The sequence below is a fragment of the Sus scrofa genome, chromosome 17, assembly GCF_000003025.6.
Source record: "Sus scrofa isolate TJ Tabasco breed Duroc chromosome 17, Sscrofa11.1, whole genome shotgun sequence".
Classification (NCBI taxonomy): Eukaryota; Metazoa; Chordata; class Mammalia; order Artiodactyla; family Suidae; genus Sus; species Sus scrofa.
The window spans coordinates 12,446,821-12,469,927 of NC_010459.5; the positions used below are offsets into that span (position 1 = coordinate 12,446,821).

The window sequence follows — 23,107 nt, forward strand, 5'->3', positions numbered from 1 at the left end:
TTGTGGCGCAGTGGAAATGAATCTGACTGGTATCCATGAGGTTGCGGGTTTGATCCCTGGCCTCACTCAGATGGTAGGGGATCCGGTGTTGCTGTGAGCTGTGGTGTAGGTCACAGATGTGGCTTGGATCCCCGGTTGCTGTGGCTGTGGTGTAGGCTGGCAGCTGCAGCTCCGATTTGAACCCTAGCCTTGGAACTTCCATATGCTGCGGGTGCTGCCTTAAAAAAGCAAAAAGAATAATCAATTTCAGAATAATTATTCTTAGTAGATGTCCCATAATATGAACTCTTCTGTATGTAATGACTTTATACAGCAAGTTAACTAGTCAATTGAATGTGACTAGTTCCTTTTATTTTCTTTGAGACCCCCCCCTTCGGTCCATGGATTATGTAGAAGTGTGTTACCTTCCAGGTGTTTAGAGATTTCCTTGTCTTTCTGTTATTGGTTTCCACTTCGAATTTTTTATAAGAGAACACACTCTGTAATTTCGGTTCTTTTCAGGTTGTTCATTTGTTTATAGCCCAAGATACAGTCTGTCCTGTTGAATGTTCCACGGGTGCTTGAAAAAACATGTGTGTCGTGTTAGTGTTGGGTGGGAGTATCGTATATGTGTCAGTTAGATCTTGCTGGTTGATTGTATTGTTCACATCTTCCGTTTCCTTTCTGATTTTGTGTCTTGTAGTTCTGTTAGTTACTAACAAAGGGAAGTTAGCCAGCTGTGATTCCCCAGCTGTAATCGTGGAGTTGTCTCTTTCTCTTTCCAGCTTTGTCAGCTTTTGCTCTGTGTGTTTTGAGGCTCTGTTGTTGGGTGCATTTGCATTTAGAATCATTATGTCTTCCTGGTGGATCGATCTCTTGATCATTTTATAAGGTCCCCCTTTGTCCCTAAGAACTTGCTTTGTTCTAAAGTCTACTTTATCTAATATGGCCACTCCAGCTTTATTAACATTTGCATGGCCTGTCTTTCTTCATCCTTTTTCTTTCAGTGTACCCATGTCATTTGATGAATTTGAAGTGACTTTCTTGTAAACAGCCTAGAGTGGTGTTTTTTGTTTTTGTTTTTGTTTTTTTTAATCCACTCTGCCAGTCTCTCTCTCTCTCTCTTTTTTCTTTTTGCTATTTCTTTGGGCCGCTCCCGCGGCATATGGAGGTTCCCAGGCTAGGGGTCCAATTGGAGCTGTAGCTGCCAGCCTACGCCAGAGCTACAGCAACACGGGATCCGAGCCATGTCTGCAACCCACACCACAGCTCACGGCAACGCCGGATCGCTAACCCACTGAGCAAGGCCAGGGATCGAACCCGCAACCTCATGGTTCCTAGTCGGATTCGTTAACAACTGCGCCACAATGGGAACTCCCAGTCTCTCTTTTTGAACTGGTATATTCAGGCAATTAAGACTTCAGGTAGTCATTGATATGTTAGAGTTTATGTCTCCCAAGTTAGCAGGGTGCATTTATTTTGAGAGAGCTCACCAAGAAATGAAATTAAGAACAGCTGTCTGTGGGCACTTGACCAAGGGGTCTTTGTTTATTGGCATGATTTTATGGTCAAAGAAAGAGTTTGTGTGATGTCATCCCCTTGAAAAGTTTTCTTGGCTAAATTCATTGAGGCCATGCTCAATTATGTGGGGTTTTGAGGTCTCCGCTGCCCATGTGTCTGTGTGTTTAGTGGGCCTGAACTTTCTTTTCTGAGGAATATTTTAATCCCATGTGCAGCTCCATGCTGAGATTGGGTGGTGGTCTGTTCTGGCATGCACCTGCCCCCTCTCCCCCTGTCCCATGTCATAGGAGGACATCGGTAGTACGGTGGGCACGGTGACCGGCAGTGTTTGCACCTGCTCTCAGTGACCAGCATGGCATGTTTTCATGTTTACATGCCCTCAGCAATTGCTCACGATCTACCATTATTGTTGTGTTACAAACTGTCCTAGAATGTAGTGGCTTGGGACCCTCATTTTATATGCTGACAGATTTTTGAGGTTCTGGTGTTCAGAAAGGACCGAGTATGGGTGGCTGTCCCTGTCAAGCTTGTCTGGACGACTCGGCCCCGGGGGGAAGAGGATCATCTGAATGCTCCATCCCTCGGGGATCTGGCGGCCAGTGTGGGCTCCACCAGAAAACATCCCAGCAAAGCGGAAGCTGCATCACTCCACTGTGCTTTCTTGGGCAAAATGGCCCCGAGCCCACCCAGATCCCAGGGGACAAACCCTCCCCCAGAAGGGAGCCTTGTCAAATAATTTGGGGGTTATGGCTTGTTGGGGAAGAAAATATCTAGGGAGTACTGCTGCCTAAATAGGTTAAATAGTATCTGTTCTTACAGATTCTCTAGGTTAAAATTTCATATTAAACTGTCATCTGAAAACCATGCCCCCTCCACCCCCGCTTTTTAGGGCCATACCTGTGGCACACGGAAGTTCCCAGGCTAGGGGTTGAATCTGAGCTGTAGCTGCCGGCCTATGCCACAGCCACAGCAACGTCAGATCCGAGCCATATCTGTGACCTACACCACAGCTCACAGCAATGCTGGATCCTTAATCCACTGAGCGAGGCCAGGGACCAAACTCACATCCTCGCAGATACCAGTTGGATTTGTTTCCACTGAGCCGCAATGGGAACTTCCCCCAAACCACATTTCTAACAGACAGACTTGCTTTGCTGTCCTGTGGAGTTACTTTCAGGCTCGGACGGTGGATCCGTCTCAGGCTGCATTGGGAGGGTTGCTGCAGGGATTCTGTAGCGGCTCGTAACCCTGAGAACGCAGTGTGTTTCTCTGGGTTTATTACGGTTTCAGGGACACGGCAAGTCGTGGGCTGTTGGAGAAACCGAAGCTTTGAGAATTGACTTTGTCCAGAGTCCCCGAACAAGTGATGGTATTAAATCACTCTGGGCAAGTGAATGGAGTTAAAAGTTCAGCCCCTCTTGATCCTGGGCCAGTGTCTCTGATAGAATTTCCCCACCTCTGTCATCGAAGGTGTCACTCAGGGGGTAACCAACACCCAGCTTGGCACCCTGAGCAGGTTGTCACAGCAGACAGGATGTTCCTGCTGGGATGGCTGACCCCACAGCTCCCGTGTGTCCCTTATTCCTTGTGGGCTGTTTCCCCCTGGTCGTCAAGCTGACGTGGGTCCACGTCGAGTGAGTATGTGGCTGAGGACAGGAAGGTAAACGTGGCATAGGAGTCATTCCTCCGAAAGGAAGCTAATCTCAGCAGGTTTTCTTCAAAACGCTTCGGTGATTAGAACCTACTTTTTTATGGTTTAAGACTGTTATAGTTTAGCTCTGGAGATTGTCCAGAAAATGAAAGAAAATCCACCGTGGTGGCACCTTGTCCTCCCTTGGTGTGTGTGACCTTCAGGCCTCGGAGGCCGGGGACCCACCAGAACCTCAACCCCAAGTCCCGTGTGGGCCCCTTGCCCCATCTTGTGAGCGAGCGTCTGCGGTTTTCTGTGTGGACGCCCATTGTCCACGCCACCGGGGGGACTCTCTCCCCCAGGTTTGGGTTTGTCCACCACAAACCCGAGAGGAGCAGCCTCCTCTCCTTCACTCAGGCCCTTGTCCCTGGGAAGGGTCCCCACACCGCACAGGCAGAGTCAGGGGTTCCTTACTGCCCCTGACCGCAGAGTGGCTCATGTCCCATCCACACCCTCCATGGGGGCTGGGTCTGTCCTTCTGTTACCTGAGGGACTGGGCTGTGGAGCAAGTGGCTGGAGTGACAGCTCAAAGAAGCCACCACTCAGGAGCCTCAGGGCTTCTCTTCCACCGTTGGGGCCCTGGATGTCGGCAGTAGATGATTCACTATTCACATTTCATTGATTTTATTTGTTTTTTTTTATAGCTGATTTGCAGTGTTCCCATTTCATTTAATACTGCCTGGGTTTGAGCCATAGGTCCATGTTTTCTCACATTATGGAGGAGATGTTGAAAGAGGAGTCAAAGAGGATTGGCGTCTGAGAGTGTGCCTCTCACGTTGGTTGTCCAGGCTGCTCTGACAGCACCTTCTCTCCCTGTCTATGACCCCAGAAGCTGAAGGGGTTGCAAACCCAAACCTGCTGTGGGGCCTGCTCAGTAGGTATTTGATCATGGCTTGGAATATCATTACTATTATTATTACTGGTATTATTATTATTATTTTGGTCACTCCCACGGCATGTACAAGTTCCCAGACCAGGGATCAAACCCACACCACAGCAGTGACCTGAGCTGCCATAGTGACAACGCTAGGTCCTTAACCTGCTGTGCCAACGAGGGAACTGCTGAATATTATTACTTATTACAGTGTCTAGTGCTTACTTTCACTGTCTACCATTTGTACCAGTTTAGGGTAAACCAGTGGTTCCCAAAAGCTGGTCCTTAGAGCCAATTTAAAGGGTCTGGTGAGGGGGTCCGCAAATCTGCCTTGTCCGCCAGCAAAGACAAATAAAAGTCAGCCAGTGTCTGCCTCTGTGCAAAGTGGCGACCTGTACTCCAGGCCTTCTGATTCTCTCACTCTTTGGTTTATCTGTCGTGGGGAAGTTCCACAAAAATAAACCCATTTTCCCCCAGATGTCCAGTGGGTCAGTGTTATAGCCTGTCCATTAAGCTAAAATGAATTCTTACCGCAGACTAGTTAGATGAGCTGACCATATAAAATAAACGCTTCTAGGAGGTCGAACGTAGGATTTTCCTTGAAGCACAAAGCAGTGGATATGGATGCTTTTCACTGTGCAGGGTAATTCTATTTTTAAGACCAGGAAATAGGAACTATGTTGTCACGAAATATCTTGTTGAAATTACTCAGAGACAATGGCGAAGCCCCCAAAGCTGGGAGTCTCTGACTTAGATGCTGTCAGGACAGCGTGTTGCACCCCCAGTCGGAAGAAGGCTGTTCCAGTTGTACAAATAGTGGGATGTAGGTGCAGGGTTGTGTTCACCAGTATGGGGGTGTAGTCAGTTAAAGGTCAGTAATTTGAACTTGTCAGTTGACATTTACATGAGAAATGGGTTTCTCAAGCAACAACAACAACAAAATCCTATTGCAATATTGCTAAAAATATTACCTTGACTCCCATGTTACATACATTGTGTGTATACACAAATGAGCATATATTTTATAGTGTGTGTGTGTGTGTATACACAAATGAGCATTTATTTCATATATATGGATGTATGTATAGCCAGGCTTTTTACCACAATATCAAGAATCCTAGTTTCTGGATCCACAGAAACTAAAAAAAGTGAATAATTAGATCCAGTTTCCAAGCTTATTTTATGCCAGTGTATCTCGGCCCTGAGCTCTGACCAAGTCAGCGATGCCTCAGTGAAGTGGGCAAGTCATAGCAATAATGTAATGATGTCCTAGTAACAATGATAATGACATCATAGCAATAATAGTAATAGCACTTGTTATCATTACCTACGATTGTTGTCATCACAGAGTGCTTCCTGGGAACCAGCATATATGTTACACGTGTTAATTTATTTAATCTTCACAACAGCCCTGTAAAGAAATAGAAGTTATTATCAGGCTGCACTGCCCTCTGCTTGGGCGTAAATTGTGCAGGGTTCCCTGCTCTCTGACTTTTAATCCCTATGTATCGCTGCTGCTGTGTCTTGAATTAGCTGCGTTCCCACATCCTGGACCTGCTGTCTGGGGGTCAGGGAGGAAGCCAGGCAGCAGGTGGGAAGTGTGATAACGGTAACGGCTGGCTCCCAGTTTCCTGTCCCATCCCTGGGTCTATGCTCTGGAGCCCAGATCCCACTGCCCCCACCCCGACTGCCCTCTAGCCTCCCAGACTCTTGTCCAGGCAGCACCGCTCTGCAGTTTTCCCCTTGGTTTCTCTGAAGAAAGCGAGAGGAGGACCCTCTGTTTCTTCCTAAGAAACCCACATCCCTGGAGAGTAAGAACTCGGGGTGGAAGGGAGATCATGGGGTGGGGTCAGTGTACAGGGCAGGAGAGCGAGGCCAGATTCAGGGCAGCCACACCCCGGGCCTCGTCTCCCAGATGAGCCCGCTTCCATGAACCCTAAATGTCCCGTGACTCTGTGGTCACTTCTGACCTCAGCCTCTTGGCTGTGGACCCCCAGTCGGTCCCATTTCTTTCCTTCTGACCCTTCCCTGTCCCCGCACATGTCCACGGAGCCCGCCCAGCCCAGTGAGCCCATCCTTCTTCCCCTTGCCCTGTACCTCCTGCTGGCCAGGACGGTTCCCTGTGCACTGCTGCCATCCAGGTGCAGGGACCCCGCAGCCTTGTGCGACAATGTGGATCCCCCTCTTCCCTGCCCTGCCCTGCCCAGCCACGTCCAGTCCTCCAGCATCCCCACCCCAGCCTGTGCTGCCCTCAATCACCGCCCCCCCCACCCCAGCCCTGCCTTCCTCCTGCTTCATGGAGAAACCTTGGATCTCATGCCTCCTGGGCCCCTGCCCTCCGCCCCCCACCTCCTCCTCCCTGTGCTGGGGTAGGTGACCCTGCTCTGGCCAGCACAGCCCCCAAACCCTGGGCTGTGGACCCCACCCCACTTCCTCGTTCTATCTGAGTTTACTCAAGATCTATTTCTGTTTGCTCCTTCCTCTCCACACATGAAGGACTAGTTTATTTTTTTAGGACAGAGAACCTATCAGCTCTCTGAGTGCCTCCCGCTGCCACTCTGCTGCCCTCACCTCTTCCTGCCCAGCACCTTCCCTCCCTGTTCTGTGCCCCAGAAATGGGCAGGGGCGAGGGGTGGTCCAGGTCCCGTGCCCACAGTGGGCAGTAGTAAGGAGGGAGAGGGGGCACCCCCCCCCCGGTTAAAAAAACTAGGACAGGGGCCGGAAGAGGGGCTTAGGGAGCCAGAGGGGCCTCTTGGAGGAGGTGCACGTGAGTCAGAGAGGTGAGCAGGACCAGCTCTGTTGGCCTAGGGGAGGCGCCCTGGGCAGACGGAAGGAAGGGCAGAGGTCCTGGGGCAGGAATGAATTCAAGGAAACCGGAGAAAGATGCTCTCTTGACCGCCTCACTCTGCCACCTGACCTCTCACCCTTTTTCCGATCTGCTCTAGACCCAGTTGCATCTGGGGACATCATGGTGGGGTCACCGGTGGGCCGCTTGCCGTCTTCCTTGATCTTGACGCGGCAGCTGGAGCGCCCCTTGCCTCAAGGGCTGCCTGCCGCCCACTCAAGCCCTGGCCTGTCTCCGGCGCCTCTTCTCATTCTGCACACTCCCCCCAGCTTCCCCTCACTGCTGGGGGCACCTCAGTCTGTCCCAGAAAGGCCAGTCTGCTGACCCCTCACCTCGGGACAAGGCTCCTCCAGTCCGCATCTCCGAGCTCCCCTCCCAGCCCAGCCCACCCCTCCCCTCGCTGGCCCTCCCAGCTCTGACTCTTGTCCTTTTCTCTTCTCACTGGTGCTGTCTCAGTTCGGGCCCCTGTCCTTTCCTGCTGAATCGCACTGGTTCTTCCCTCACTGCTCTGACCTCACCCCCGTCCTCCATCCACAGCCCCCATGGCTGTCAGGGATCCATGAAAACCACCTCACCCCTCCCCCGAGCTGGGGACAGCCTGGTGGCCCAAGTGCTGCAACCCCACCTGACTCTCCAGCGTCACCTCCCACACCTGCCCTTTGTGCCCCAGCCTGGCTGAACTGCCTCAGGTTTGCCAAACATAACAAGTTGGTTTTGCTTTTTCAGTATCTTTGCTTAGGCTGTTATCTTTCCGTGGAATGTTCTCTCTGTCTTTGTAGTCTTGTCAAACACCCAGTCAGTCTCCAGTTGTGGTGAAATATGGTCTCAGACTGTCCACACCCTCCAGCAGGTGGAGACTTCCTCCTTTTTTCTTTCTGCTCCTTACACTCTGGGCAGACTTTTAGGTAATATCTATGTTTTACATACACACACACATACACACATGTTATGTATATTATATGTCATATGTATATTATGCTATGTAATATGAAGTTATGTAATATGTATGTGTGCCTGTTTGGTTTACATGTCTGCCTTCCTCTCTAGAATGTGAATTCTTTTTTATTTTTATTTTTATTTATTTATTTATTTATTTTTGGTCTTTTTGTCTTTTCTAAGGCCACACCCACAGCACATGGAGCTTCCCAGGCTAGGGGTCTAATCGGAGCTGTAGCCTCTGGCCTACACCACAGTCATAGCAACGTAGGATCCGAGCCACGTTTGTGACCTACACCACAGCTCACTCAATGCCGGATCCTTAACCCACTGAGCGAGGTCAGCAATCGAACCCGCAACCTTGTGGTTCCTAGTTGGATTTGTTAACCACTGAGCCATGACAGGAACTCCTAGAATATGAATTCTTAAAGCACAGTGATTTTTATCATGCCCATCTTTATATCTCTAATGGAGAACACAAGCCATGCTAAATGATAGCCGTAAGGAAAATCAATAAGGATAAAAGTCACCATGTCGTGTGACTGTGATTCCTGAGTGGCTGACGGGGCACCTGGTGAGGAGCCCAGCCCACTGCTGTGCTGGGATCATTACAGTCCTTCACTTCCCACTTATTGTCAGATACCTGGTCGCCTTCACGGGGTTGATCTGTAGTTTTATGGGGAAAAATGGCTCTGAAAAGAAAGTTGACTGCCAGTATTAGTGATGAACTAAGAGAGCCCTAAGTAAGTGAGGTTCTTAGAAATTCCTGATAAAGAACCAAGTGTCGAATGTGTTGGCATGGATTATGGCATGAACGGGTGCAATAAGTAGAAACAAAAAAGGTGATTCATGAATTGTTTCAGCAAGAACATCAGTCAGTGCAGCCTTTCTTATCAAAAGAGAAACGTAAGTGAAAGTTAACAGTGATGAACTTGAGTCAGGACGTGCCCAGAAGTGGCCATGAGCTGATGCACTGTGTTGGAGGACAAACAGGGGGGATGCAGGGGTTTCTCTGTAGGGTGGCAGAGGAGGAAAAGCTATAAAGTGGTTACTGTCCCATAAAGGGGAGAATTATTTACATGGTAGTTTTTGAGCACTTAGGGATTCTCAAAGTCTTAGGAGCTCTGGCTCGCTCTCTCTCTTTTTTGTTTTTGTTTTTTAGGGCTGCACCTGCAGCATATGGAAGTTCCCGGGCTAGGGGTCTAATTGGAGCTGTAGCTGCCAGCCTACGCCACAGCCACAGCAACTTGGGATCCAAGCCGAGTTTGTGACCTACACCACTGCTCACAGCAACACCGGATCCCCAACCTACTGAGCAAGGCCAGAGATCCAACCGGCATCCTCATGGATCCTAGTTGGGTTTGTGAACTGCTGCCACGAAGGGAACTCCCAGGAGCTCTCTTTGGCAAATGTCAAATGTCTGCTGCTTTCCCTAAGCTGACAGATGGCTCTGTAATGTCTCATTGTCCCATACAGTCCCAGGAGTGAGATGTTTCGTCTAAGCAGAATTTTCTAGATAACCGAAGTACTGCAGTAGTAAAAACAAAAAATTGTTATGGCTAAAATCTTTCTCAGGTGTATCCCAGTTTCTCTTCTTGACCAGACTAAGGAGAATATGGTCTCACAGTGATGTCTTCAGAGGCGGTTTACATGGGTAGTTTTCTTCTTTATATTAAATGATCCCAGATGTTTAAAAAATATATATATGTTCTGGAGTTCCCGTTGTGGCTCAGTGGTAATGGACCCAACTAGTATGCATAAGGATGTGGGTTTGATCCCTGGCCTCGCTTAGTGGATTAAGGATTTGGCGTTGCTATGGCTGTAGTATAGGTTGGCAACTGCAGCTCCAATTCTACCCCTAGCCTGGGAAATTCCATATGCTGCCCTAAAAAAGACAAAAAAAAAAAAAAAAAAAAAAAAAAAAAGGAGAAGAAGAAGGAAGGAAGACAGAGAAAAGAAAGAAAGAAAAACTTCTTCTGCCTCCTCTCCTGCTGTCAGGAGGTGACCTGTCACTATTACCATCAGTATTTCTGCCTGTTACACATTTTCTGAGCTAGAGGGGAAAGTGAGAGTAGGGTCTCATGGCAGGAGGGTTTGAGATGGACTGGGCCCTGGTGGCATTAGCCTGGATGCTCTGGCTCCTGGTGGCCCAGGGCAGGGGTAGGGTGGAAGGTGGGGGGACTGGGGGGCTCCTATCTACCTGGCCGCTTGGGCTTGCCTTCCACGGCAGCTGTTCTCACATGGTTGTAGGAATCAGTATGAGTAAGAACTATTACACACTCAGGTTCTTTATAAAGTGATGCCCACCTCTTGAGACAAGTGTTTGGGTATTTCTGCCTGTATCTTCAAAGCTGTGGATTTAGATTTGGAAAAGTGAATGATGCTGATCCTGGTGCTGAGGGAGAAAACGGCTCTGTTTTGGGAAACAATCCCAGCCCCTTGCATATCGTTACCTTTGTGTGTGTGAAGCCTTTGCATCTGGGGTGCCCCATGGAGTAGGCGTGCCTGTGGGCCCCAGGGCACAGGAGCCTGTCCTGCAGAGATGCTGTTACCGAGCTCCAGTCATTCCTGAATCAGCCCTGCTTCATCTGGGCCCTGGGGGCGGGTGGCTTCCCAGCTGCTCTGGTCAGTGGCAGAGTGGAAGAGCCTGTGTCCTCATTGTGGACCAGAGGCCTGAAAGCATGAACAGACTTTACAGGGAACCAGCGCATGTTTTCAAAGACATCCTTTGGGCTTCCTAAGAAGTGCCCTCCCTTTCTCCCACGGGGATGCTGAATTCTGTTCCACTGTGAGCTCAGTGCTGTTCCACAGACCTCTCAGCCTTCCTGCCCTGGAGCAGTGACCCCACACCTGAGGAGGCTCCAGGAGAAAACCCAGGTCCTTAAGTCCTTACGCCACCCCTCCTAGCTGTGCATGTGATCCCCAGGTGGCATGTGGGAAGTGAAACCACCTGGAAGATTCAAGCCCCAGACTCCTCTCTACGGCAGAGGCTGCAAACCGGCTGTGGGATCAATGGCCCCTGCAAGGCAAAGAACACAAGTTTGTGCGCCACACCTGTGGTTCCCACGAAGGAAGGGAAGCGGGATAGCAAGGAAGAAAAGAGAAAGGCTGTGAGAGGCCTGGACACCAGGCCAGCCCCCCCACAGGTCACTTCCCCGGACCCACCTTCGAAGCTGAGTATCCAGGCCTGGAGGTGTGTCCTGGCTGATGTGGGGACCAGAGGAAGAAAGGGATGAGGAAGAGAAAACCTGGCAAATCGAAGAGAAAAGAGGAGGAAGCTTCTCTGGTGATTCATTGAATTTCATGGGTTATTTTCCTGACTGTAGTGAAATACTCATGAGCCCAGTGACACTGGTAGGCCATGGACCTTGAGCAGCTGGGGACAGTTTGCTCATGAGATGGGGAAATTGTCTGCTGGGGGCCTGGGAGGCTCATCCATGCTGAGACGCCTGGGTCCTGTGGTCAACCCAGCAGGTGAGACGGTGGAGTCTCTGTGACAGTGACATTCAGGAGTGGCTGTCTCCCCAGGTAGTCTGGCTCTGCAGCACTGGCTGGGCTGCTTTCCTGGGGTGGGAAGGATGAGGGGAAGGTAAACAAGATGCTTGCTGGCCGCCGGGCTGGTCCTTCAGGTCTTGTCTGCTTTAGTGCTTCCAGAAGCTTCTGGAAGGCCACATTCCTGGTGTGACCAGCCCTAGCCGCTCCCAGGAGCCCTGAGTAGGTCAGTATGGTCATTCTTCTGAAATGGCTATCATTTCTAAGAGCTCATTTTAACACACGAATTACATAAATGCAGTAATTAAAATATGTGATCATGCTGCAGAAAATGTGGATAAATAACAGAAAAGAGGGAGTTCCCATTGTGGCTCAATGCATTAATAAGGACCTGACTTGATCTCCATGAGGACTTGGGTTTGATCCTTGGCCTTGCTCAATGGGTTAAGGATCTGGCGTTGCTGCAAGCTGTAGTGTAGGTCTTAGATTTGGCTCAGGTCCAGTGTTGCTGTGGCTGTGGGGTACACTGGCAGCTGCAGTTCTGATTGGACCCTTAGCCCAGGATCTTCCATATGCCACAAATGTGGCCCTAAAAAAAAAAGAAAAGAAAAGAAAAAACGCATAACCCCACTCCACATAATTTTGGCACATTGCTTTAGCAGTCCATTTCTTAATGCTTCTGAATAGTATAAATTCAGTTTCATATCCACCATTACAAGCTTTCTCCCATTTTTCTGAAGTCTTCATAGCTGTGGTATTTATTTATTTATTTATGTTGGGGGCCGCACCCTTGGCATATGGAAGTTCCCAGGCTAGAGGTTGAATCAGACCTGTAGTCACCAGCCTACACCACAGCCACAGCAGTGTGGAATCTTCGACCTACACCACAGCTCATGGCAACGCCAGATCCTTAACCCACTGAGTGAGGCCAGGGATAGAACCTGTGTCCTCATAGATATTAGTCGGATTCCTTTCCACTGAGCCACGACGGGAATGCCTGTGATTTTTAAATTGATGGTATGTTCATTTCTTCTGTGATATAAGTGGAAGCATTTTGAGTTTTCTAATGATTATTAGATGTAGCAATTTAATCTTAATTTTTTTAAAAAAGCATTTTGTGCAGTTCTTGGCTATTTAAAAAAACACTCAGCAGCCAAGTCAATTTTTAGAACCATCTTTCCCTCTGTTTCTCCCGACAGGGATCTACCGCACAGAAAGGGATAAAGGCACTTTGTACGAGCTCACGTTCAGAGGGGACCACAAGCACCAGTTCAGACGCCTCGTCTTGTTCCGACCGTTTGGCCCCATCATGAAAGTGAAGAAAGAGGAGCTGAACATGGCCAGCACGCTGGTCAACATTATCGTGCCCCTGGCCAGGAGGGTGGACAAGTTCCGGCAGTTCATGCAGAATTTCAGGTGGGTCTGTTTGCACATGTGTGTGTGGAATGCTGATAACATGCCTGTCACCTCCGTTTTCCCTTCTTGGTGCAAAGGACCCTTTCTCTTCCTGGTCACCTCTGTTTTCTTCCTATAAAGTTTATCATTTGTATTTGCCTTTCCCTGAAGCAACTGGACAACTGTCAGAGAAGCAGATTTACCTTCAGAAGGGACAGAAGGACTGTGAGGTTTTTTTTTTTCTCATTTTTTAAAGTTTTATCGAAGCCTAGTTGATTTACAATATTGTGATAATTTCTGATGTACAACAAAGCAATTCAGTTATCTATATATACATATATGCATATGTATATATCCATTCTTTTTCATATATATATATCTCCATTCTTTCCCATATCAATGGGTACCTACTATTTAGCACAGGGAAACTCCACTCAATATTCTATGATAACCTATTTGGCTTTTTTTTGTGTGTGTGTCTTTTTAGGGCCGCATCTGCGGCATATAGTGTTCCCAGGCTAGGGGTGGAATCAGAGCTATAGCTGCTGGCCTACACCACAGCTCGAAGCAACGCCAGATCCTTAACCCACTGAGCAAGGCCAGGGATCGAACCCACAACTTCATGGTTCCTATTTGGATTCGTTAACCACTGAACCACGATGGGAACTCCCTATGATAACCCATTTGGGGAGGACTGGGTTTTCACCAGGACCTGCAGCGTCATGCCTGCTGGGTTCGGTTCTGACCAGACCCAGGGCTCAGGCTGGGGGACATCAGGGCCCTCCAGGCCTCTGGAAGGCTGGCGCCCACGTGGCTGTAGCCCATGTGCTTGGCTGTAGCCCAGCTTCTTTTGCTGTCCTGCTGTAGCAGTGGCTGGAATGTGTGGAGTCAGAGTTTCCTTTTTATTTTCAGCTGTATCTCAGAAATTACATTTAGAATTATGCCAGGAAATTTCCCAACACTCACTTTTGTAGCTGCTCAGAAAGACTCAGTGGGGTTTATTTTCAGATGCGATGTGTGGTTCTCACACACGTCTTCAAGCTCTTGACTGTGCAGTGTCAGATCTCACGGCTCACAGCTGGTGTTCACGCGGCTTGAGGTCAATCAGCAGGCTTATCTTATAGAGAGAAAGCCGTATGTGTCTAATTATAAATCCTGGAACAGCAAACCTATTTTTAATCTTTCATCATTAAGTTCGTGGGGTTTTTGTTTTTCTTTTTTGGCCACCTTGGGCACATAGAGTTCCCAGGGCAGGGATTAGATCCGAGCCACAGTTGCAACGTACGTCTCAGCTGTGGCAACGCCAGATTCTTTAACCCACTGTGCTGGGCTGCGGATCGAACCTGCGTCCTGGCGCTGCAGAGACCCCACTGATCCCATTCTGCCACATCGGGAACTCCAAGTTCGCATTTACACCTGAAGAGTAAAACCCTTTTCCACTCCCTGGCCAGGTTCCAGGGATGGCATTTATGAAGCTACATCCTGGTTTATCTGGGTCCCTTTCTGTCTTGTAACCTCCGTCTGAGTGTGTCCTTCAGGCAAGGTGACAGCTCCTCCCAGGATGGCCCCTTCCTCAGGACTGTCCCACTCCAGCTTCCGAAAGCTCCTCCACTGGCACAGCAAGGCCCAGAAAGTGGAGCGGCTCTGCAGCCACCTGGGGGGCGGGGAATCGCCCTCACCCCTCTGTTCTCCCTTCTTCCTGTCATTAAGCTTTGCGACTAGGTCCTGAGTAAAACGTCTCCAATTTAAAAAACAAAACAAAACCCTTTTCTATTTAAATTTTAAGGTCAAAACCCAAGAGTTTTGGGGTCTTCTGGTCTGATCTTATCTTAGTTCTGAATCCTGAACCCCTGACGTGTTCTCTGTGCAGATTGTGTGTGTGCGAGTGTGAGTCTGTATGTATCTGTGCAGTGTGTGTGTCTGTATGTGAATCTGTGTCTGTGTGTGTGTCTGTGCAGTGTGTGTCTGTGATTCTGTATGTGTCTGTGCAGTGTGTATCTGTGCAGTGTATGTGTGTGTGTACCAGGTAACCACCCGCTTCCCAGGCAGGCTGCAGTTCTGGGTAGAAAGCTCTCCTGTTTGAAGCTGAAGTCTGCTTCTCTGTAAGTGCCACCCAGTGGGTCTAGTTCTGGCCTCTGAGGAAACACCTTTTGTCTTTTCCTCTTGGGGAGCTGGGCCCTCTGCTGTGACACCCTGCAGAACTGGCTGGGGTGACGCCCTCATCTGCTCCTAGTTTCCCAGGAGAACCCCTCCCCCTAGGCTCCTCTCAGCTCCCCCTGGGAACAAGTGCCCCTCTCTGCCTTCCCTGTGGACGGCCGAGTGTGCCGTCTGATGAAGTGTCACATGCCAAAGGAGACTGACTGGTGGTGGCCCCAGGCTTGAGGTCAAACCATTACTCCCAGCAGCCGGATGGCCGGATCCCAGGACCAGTTCACTGGAAGTTCCTTTGGCCACGAAGCTGCCTGGAGCCTCCAAGTTGGGGCGCTGGGACTGGTGTTGGCTCAAAGGCCTGTCCCTGTGGGCTGGGCTTGGGGAGGTGGTGCCGGCCTCAGAGGCTTTCTGCTCAGAGCAGGGCCGAGGCCTCCTGGCAAGACCCCTGTAGCCCAGAGGGGCAGGGCTCTTGGGGTACACGTGACTGGTTATTGCCTTAGTGTCACGAGGATTGCAAATAATCTACAACAGGAGTAAAACTAGGAGGGAAATATTGGTGTAAAAAGGAAAGCTCAGAAGTTCTCATCGTGGCACAGTGGTTGACGAATCCGACTAGGAACCATGGGGTTTCGGGTTCGATCCCTGCACTTGCTCAGTGGGTTAAGGATTCGACGTTGCCATGACCTGTGGTGTAGGTTGCAGATGTGGCTCGGATCCCATGTTGCTGTGCCTCTGGCATGAGCCAGTGGCTACAGCTCAGATTAGATCCCTGGCCTGGGAACCTCCATATGCCATGGAAGCAGCCCTAGAAAAGGCAAAAAGACCAAAAAAAAAAAAGAAAAAAAAGGGAAGCTCATAGCTTACAAATCTGCAAGATTGAGACTGAAATGGAATGTAATTCTAGTTCATGTTTTAAAAACATCGTGCCTCAGGGAGTTCCTATTGTGGATCAGCTGTAATGACCCTGACGAATGTCCATGAGGATGGGGGTTCAGTCCCTGGCCTTGCTCAGTGAGGTGTTGCTGTGAGCTGCGGTGTAGGTTGCAGATGCGACTTGGATCTGGCATTGCTGTGGCTGTGGTGTAGGCCGTCAGCAACAGCTCTGAGTTGACCCCTAGCCTGGGAACTTCCATATGCCACACTTGTGGCCCTAAATATATATATATATATACATATATATATATACATATATATATAAACATTGTGTCTCATGTTCAGATGCCCATTGCTGTGCGTGGTCAGGAGAAGGTAGGCAGGAGACCTGCTCCTGGGACAGGGTATTTGGAATGTGTACCAGACTCTCTACCAGATAGAGAGAGAAGGAGTTCGAGATATAGAACATGCCTTCACAGTGAGAAGAATCCGGTCATACAGCATAGAAGCTGCAGACCTAGAGGCCAGGACATCGGAACAGCAGGAAGGCTTTCCAGAGGGAGGCTGCTCCATGGCCCAGGAGCTTCTGAGCCTGTTGAGGTCTCTGAAAAGATGAGATGAGAGAGGGTATCTCATTCCCAGTCAGAACTAGGTAAAAGGGACATTTCAAATCTGCCAGCAGAGTGGATTATTCAGTGCATGGCTTTAGGACAACTAACCAAACACAGCAAAAAAAAAAAAAAAAAAAAAAAAAAAATTAATTCTGGCTTCACACCAAAACCTGAAGCAAACTATGGTCAGTGAAATATTTAAACGCAAAGAAAATGACCATAGGAGTATTGGGAGAAAATATAAGTGCCGTTTATTAAAAATGTGATGGTGTTTTTGTGAAGTCCCTTCAGTCCCAAGAGTGGAAGCTGTTAACGGTAGCTGGCGCTGGCAGTGGAACTAGGAGTGGCTTTTATTTCCTTCTTTTGGATTCTATTTTATAAATTTTTAGATTGTTTTGTAATTTTTTATATAGTTTCTGTTTTGTTTGAAAATTAAATAAAGGAGTTCCTGTCGTGGCTTAGTGGTAACAAACCCAACTAGTATCCATGAGAATGTAAGTTCCATCCATGGCCCCACTCAGTGGCTTAAGGATCTGGCGTTGCTGCAAGCTGCGGTGTAGGTCACAAACATGGCTTGCATTCCACATTGCTGTGGGGTAGGCTAGGAGCTGCAGCTTCAATTCAACCCCCAGCCTGGGTAATTCCATATGCCATGGGTGCGGCCCTAAAAAGTAAAACAAATAAAAAAAAATCAAATCAAATCAAAATTAAATGAAAGGTTTGTTTTCTTTTGTAATTTAAACATGACTTTTAAGTTTGTGATATATGGCTATTACAAGATGTTTAGTTAGAACACAGCCAGGAATAAGTTATTTAAAAAGTCACTTTTGGGGAGTTCGTTTGGCTCACTGATAACAAACCTGACTAGTCTTCATGAGGATGTGGGTTTGATCCCTAGCCTTGCTCTCAGTGGGTTAAGTATCTGGCATTGCAGTGAGCTGTGGTGTGGGTCACAGATGTGGCTCAGATCCTGCGTTGCTGTGGCTGCAGTGTAGGCTGACAGCTGCAGCTCTGATTTGACTCCTAGCTGAAATTTCTGTATGCTGCATGTGTGGACCTAAAAAACAAAATAAATAAATAAATAAAATTTCAGTTTGGGCCCTGCTTCTGTAAATTAGCCATTTTAAGGTTAAATGAACATTCTAGGCGCCTTTCTTTGCATTTATACAGATAGAAGAATAATTTGTTAGCTAGGAATAATTTAATACAGCATGAGGTATGCTAGTATGTTCTATTTTTAATTAAAGGATTAAATCTTACCTTTCTTAAATTTACAAAAGAGAATCTGAAGTGTAACCGAAGAAACTACTGATATTTAAGAAAACGTTTCTTTGTTAGAAAAGATATTAGTTCCAGAGTTCCCATAGTGGCTCAGCGGATACGAATCTGACTAGTAACCATAAGGTTGTGGGTTCTATCCCTGGCCTCATTCAGTGGGTTAAGGATCCAGCATTGCTGTGAGCTGTAGTGTAGGTCGAAGATGCGGCTCGGATCTGACGTTGCTTTGGCTGTGGCATAGGCTGGTGGCTACAGCTCTGATTGGACCCCTAGCCTGGGAACCTCCATATGCCGCATCTGCGGCCCTAAAAAAAAAAATATATATATATATATATATATATATATATTCCTAAGAGATCCTGCTCAAGTTTAAAAAAAAAGTGATTTTGCAAAATAGAACAGATTGGAATCATTATGCATTCTTACTCTATATTTTTAGACTGGAATGATTGAAAAAGTACAGTACGAGAAGAGAGTAACACAGTTACACTTTTCCACTCTCCTGGCTCCTAGCTCCCAGGTTCCCAACTATCTATTATTTTTACCTCGTCTGGGTTTGCAGCCCCTGCAGTCTTCCTTGGAACCACAGCTCCTGTGTAAGGGGATTTGATTTAGCACATCCCTCAGTCATCTTCCCACAGTAGTTTCTTCATCCCTGAGGCTTTGGGTTATTTGAACTCCACGGCCAAGATGTTTTTTTCAGGAAGGGTCATTAAGTACTTGAGAAAAGAATGTCTGTTTATAACATTGTCACAGTTTAAGGTTAACTTGGCTGGGCTTAAAAACTCTTGGGGGAGTTCCCATTGTGGCACAGCGGAAAGATATCTGACTAATAATATCCATGAGGATTCGGGTTTGATCCCTGGCCCTGCTTAGTGGGTTAAGGATCCGGCGTTGCTGTGAGCTGTGGCATAGGTCTCAGGTGCAGCTTGGATCCGGCATTGCTGTAGCTGTGGTGTAGGCTGGCACCTGTAGCTCTGATTCCACCCCTAGCCTGGGAACTTCCACATACAACGGGTGTGGCCATAAAAAGCAGAAACAGGAGTTCCCGTCGTGGCACAGCAGAAAGTAATCTGACTAGGAACCATGAGGTTGCGGGTTCAATCCCTGGTCTCCATCAAGGTTAAGGATCCAGCATTGCCGTGAGCTGTGGTGTAGGATGCAGACGCGGCTCGGATCCCGAGTTGCTGTGGCTCTGGTGTAGGTACAGCTCCGATTAGACCCCTAGCCTGGGAATCACCATATGCCATGGGTATGGCTCTAAAAGGACAAAAGACAAAAAAAAAAAAAAAAAAAAAAAAAAAAGAAGAAGGCAGAAATAAAAAACAAACAAACAAAAAAAAACTTTTGAGACCTTGTAGACAGACGTGCTTCTGCATCTGAGGATACTTGGAGAACATTGGGACAGATTTGTTTTGTCTCTCCTGGAAATGGCTATAGAATATGCCTTCCTTTCTCGTGGGTGAACCCCCATCACTTAATCAGGGTCGTCTCATCTCAGAGTCTGCTATCCTCCCTCCAGTAATTCAGTTTCCTTGTCTGCTTATGGATTCTTTCATTTCAGGGAACTTTTTTGGTGTTTTAATTTTCAGCCCCTTCTTCCGCTTTGTTGTTGATGTCTCTGCTTCACGGACCCAACTGGGGATTTTGTAGGTTTTCTCATTTATTAGCTTCTTTCTAATTTTTAACACCTTAGACTTTTATCTGCTTCCATGTAAGCCTTTCCTTCATGTGAGTAATTTGATTTTCTGATAATATCTATTGTGTACCTTGCTGTGTCTAATTTCTTACTTCTGTTTCGGTTATCACTTTATTTTCTGCATAGAATGTGCTTGTTAATTATACTTTGTTGTTTTTATCATTTCCTCTTTGAAATTTTTTTTATTGAATTCACATTTTTATTAAGAAAGTGGAAAACATTTGTAAGATGTTTTCTTCTGTTAGAGTTATGTTTTCTTTTGGACCAAGTTTTTCATTTGCATTTTGAACACTGTTGCTTCCTGAATTCCCTCTGCTGCTGTCCCCGAGATGAGATTGCTCTGCTGTTTCCCTTCGTCCTTCCTGTGCATGATGGGCGCAGGGTCGGCTTGCTGCTGCTCTGACGTCGTTGGGGTGGGTGGCCCTTGGCTGGCCCCTATCCCAGCTGAGGACTGTTTGTGTTGCTCTCCCAGCTGTATTTTGGGAATGATATTTGTGCTCATTTTGTTGGTGGTCTGGAAGAGCGGGTGGAGGAGGAGATGGCTCAGCCAGCCTCTGTGCCACCTTCCTTGGAGGTTCCCAGTGCCTGCGGCCCTTCCAGGGCCTGAGCTGGGTGGCAGGGAATATCAGCTTCACTATTCCTGGTTGGGGGGGTGCTCTTTGGCTCTTGGAATGGCCTCTGTTAAGGGCTGGGGCTAGAGCATCAGAATCAGCACCTTTTATTTCCTCTCACTGGTTGGCTTCAGCTTCTTCCTCTCCCACAGGGAAAAATGGGGACAAAAATGAGGTTTTTGGTCCTGTGTTTTCTGGATGGGCTGGGAGAGTCTGGCCGCCAACTCCCCTTGTCCAGTCCCTCTTCCTGCTCTCACGAAGGATCTTGCTTCAGTGTGGTGTCTTAACTCCCTTGGTTCTACCATATTCAATTTCCGACATAAATTACAATGGTCCTTCTTTCCTTTTGCACCTTCCCTGTGATGCGGAGGGACCAGGTATCCGCAACAACTGTCCCTGCGCTAAGACCCACCATGGCCTTCTGTCAACCAGCCTCTCTCCTCCTGCGGTACCACCAGCCCTTCTCCTGCAGCTGCAGCTGGAGCCACATGAGAAAAGCAGAATCTTGCATTTCTTTCCCTGGCCTTCTCTTTCTGATGTTTATGGCAGATCATATTTCTTTCATTGGTCATTAATTGGGGGCAAGGTTTTGCCACTTTCCATATTGGTACATGGTTTGCGATGATCACCGCTTGAGATTAACTAATTGCTTTATTTATTTTATTTTTTTAGGGCCACAGGTATGGCATATGGAAATTCCCAGGCTAGGGGTCGAATCAGAGCTGCAGCTGCCAGCCTACACCACAGCTCATGACAACGCCGGATCCTTAACACACTGATCAGATCCAGGGATCAAACCTACATCCTCATGGATACCAGTTGGATCCTCTGAGCCACAACAGGAACTCTGAAATTAGTTTATCTAAAACACCATCTTCCCAGTGCATCTCCTTTAAAATGTAAACAACCCATTGTTCTGACACTGGCTGAGAAATTTTTACAAGTTGCTTCATTTATCTGGGCTTCACTATCTTCTGTAAAATCAAAGTACTTGTCCACATGGGTCCGTTTCAGCTCTGACACAGGTTATTATAGAGAGTTTTAGGGTATCCCCCTACGCCCCATTTCAGCATCAGTTTGCTAAGTGGTCAGCTAGAAAAAACCCAAATGGCTTAGAGTTGTAGCAAATACTCCTTCTGGGACAGAAGAAATATGTGTAGAGCCTGGAATGTCCCAGAGACAGCCAGGCCTGGTCACAAGACAGAAAGAGCCCTGGAGCGGGCCAGTCTGAGAATCACTCATTGGGGGGATGGCCTGGCACCAGGTATTGTCTGCAAGGAACAGAGATCAAGTTTTCCTTCTCCAGAACTGTGCATGGCCTGGGGTGGGCCCTCATGACAAAATGAATTCCTAGGCACTTGAAGTACATGAACTAGGTATTTATCATCATTACTCTTTTATTCTTATCATTATTATAATCATCTTAACCAAAAATTATTTGTGCTTGAAAAAGTATATGGATTTCCTAAAACCATGTTTATAAAAGTCAGTGGACAAGGACTCGGTAACAGTGTGGAATCATGGGGGTTAGCTATACCTCAGAGCTAGGGCTAAGGGAAACAGTGCATCCTGGTAGAAACACAGGTTCTGAACTCCATCAGACGAGGGGGAGAGGGAAAAACAAAGGCTAGTTTCCCTTAGCTTCAGTGGTTAATCAAAAGGAAGCTGCTCTTTGTTGGGTGAGATAAGCTTTTCTTAGCACTAAACCCTCAGGGCCTTTATTAGAGGCCATGAACAAGAAATGGCTGACGTTCCTGGATTTACAAGAAGTTATGAGGCTAAAGTGCAGTACTTCCCCTCCCTGAGTAGGAATCATGCCCCTGACGTATCCCAAGGGAGATATACAGACCGCTCTGGTCAGGTGCTGTGCGGCTGCTGCAGGGCCTGTGTGCTCTGAGGCTCCACTGTTGCTATGGTGATAAGATGCCCTTTACTCCAGCAGCCCTTTGCTCCCTTGCTGTCCTGTGGGTCCGGTCCATGGAGGAACCGCTTCGGCTCCAAGTGCTCTTTCCCCTCCCTTGAATGCCCCACCTCCCTCCACTGCCAAGACTCCTTCACACGTGGCCAGGAATCGGGTTGCGGGGTGGTGTGCTCTGGAGAACTTGCTTCAGATTCACTTCCCTTGGCCCAGTAGTGTGTTGGCTTAAACCTGCCTCTCATCCTCCTTATTTTTCCTTTTTTAATCACCTCATTCTACTTTTGAAACTGTTCTTGAATTTTGGCTGCTCAGTTTCCCCGGGCACCTGGTTTATCAGTTTTAAGCTCATCCGTTGTTTCATTGTAGAGTTTGTTTGCAGTCACAGGAGGAACCTCACAATAACAAAGCTATAGACAGTCTTTGTCTCTGAGCCTCTCCAGAAAAAGAGGGTTTTTATGGCAGTGATTTTGTGTGTGTGTGGTTTTTGAAGATCTTTCCCAATTCATTCCAAGTTGGCTTGATTTTTATTTTGACTCCTACCAGCTGGACTGAGAACCCCTTTCCACGTTACTGTGAGTCTCCTCAGACTCTTGCTGGTTATTTTTGTTTAATGTTCTTCCACTTTCCTTTCTCTGACTCGTCTCTCATCCCTCCCAAAGCATTTATGACAGTTAAAGGTGGCGTCAGGGGCATCTTTGACTTGAGTTTTCCTTTTCTTTTTAAATTGGTCTTTTTAGGGTTGCACCCCCAGCGTATGGAAGTTCCCAGGCTAGGGGTCGAATTGGAGCTGCAGCTGCCGGCCTACACCACAGCCACAGCAACGTGGGATCTGAGCTTCGTCTGCAGCCTACACCGAAGCTCACAGCAATGCGGGATCCTTAACCCACTGAGGGAGGCGGGATCAAATCTGCATCCTCATGGATACTGTTTGGGTTCGTTACCACTGAGCCATGATGGGAACTCAGAGTTATTTTTTAAAGCCTGATTTTGATGGGCCCCTGTCACTGTGTGTTCCCTCCTGGGGGAAGGACCTGGTGCTCCCCTCCCGTCTTTTTGTGCCTGAGCAGATTTCTTCCTGGTGTCCTCGCCAACCACAGAGAGTGGGGCCTGATGGCCAGTTACATCATATTTTACTTTCATGGGACATAAATCAGACCTAAATAGCTCCTAGCTGGTATAGCTGAGTAGAAAATGGACAGAGAAAAGCACTGAGATGTGATTTCCTTACATCTGC

General features: G+C 47.9%; 1 protein-coding gene across 1 annotated transcript in view; it reads left to right on the forward strand.

Annotated features, from left to right (window-relative positions):
• The window catches only part of CSGALNACT1 (chondroitin sulfate N-acetylgalactosaminyltransferase 1), a 353,637-nt gene that overhangs the window by 301,680 nt on the left and 28,850 nt on the right, over positions 1-23,107 (forward strand). The window contains 1 exon segment of the mRNA XM_021078179.1: positions 12,537-12,753. Coding sequence (XP_020933838.1) covers positions 12,537-12,753 — 217 coding nt within the window.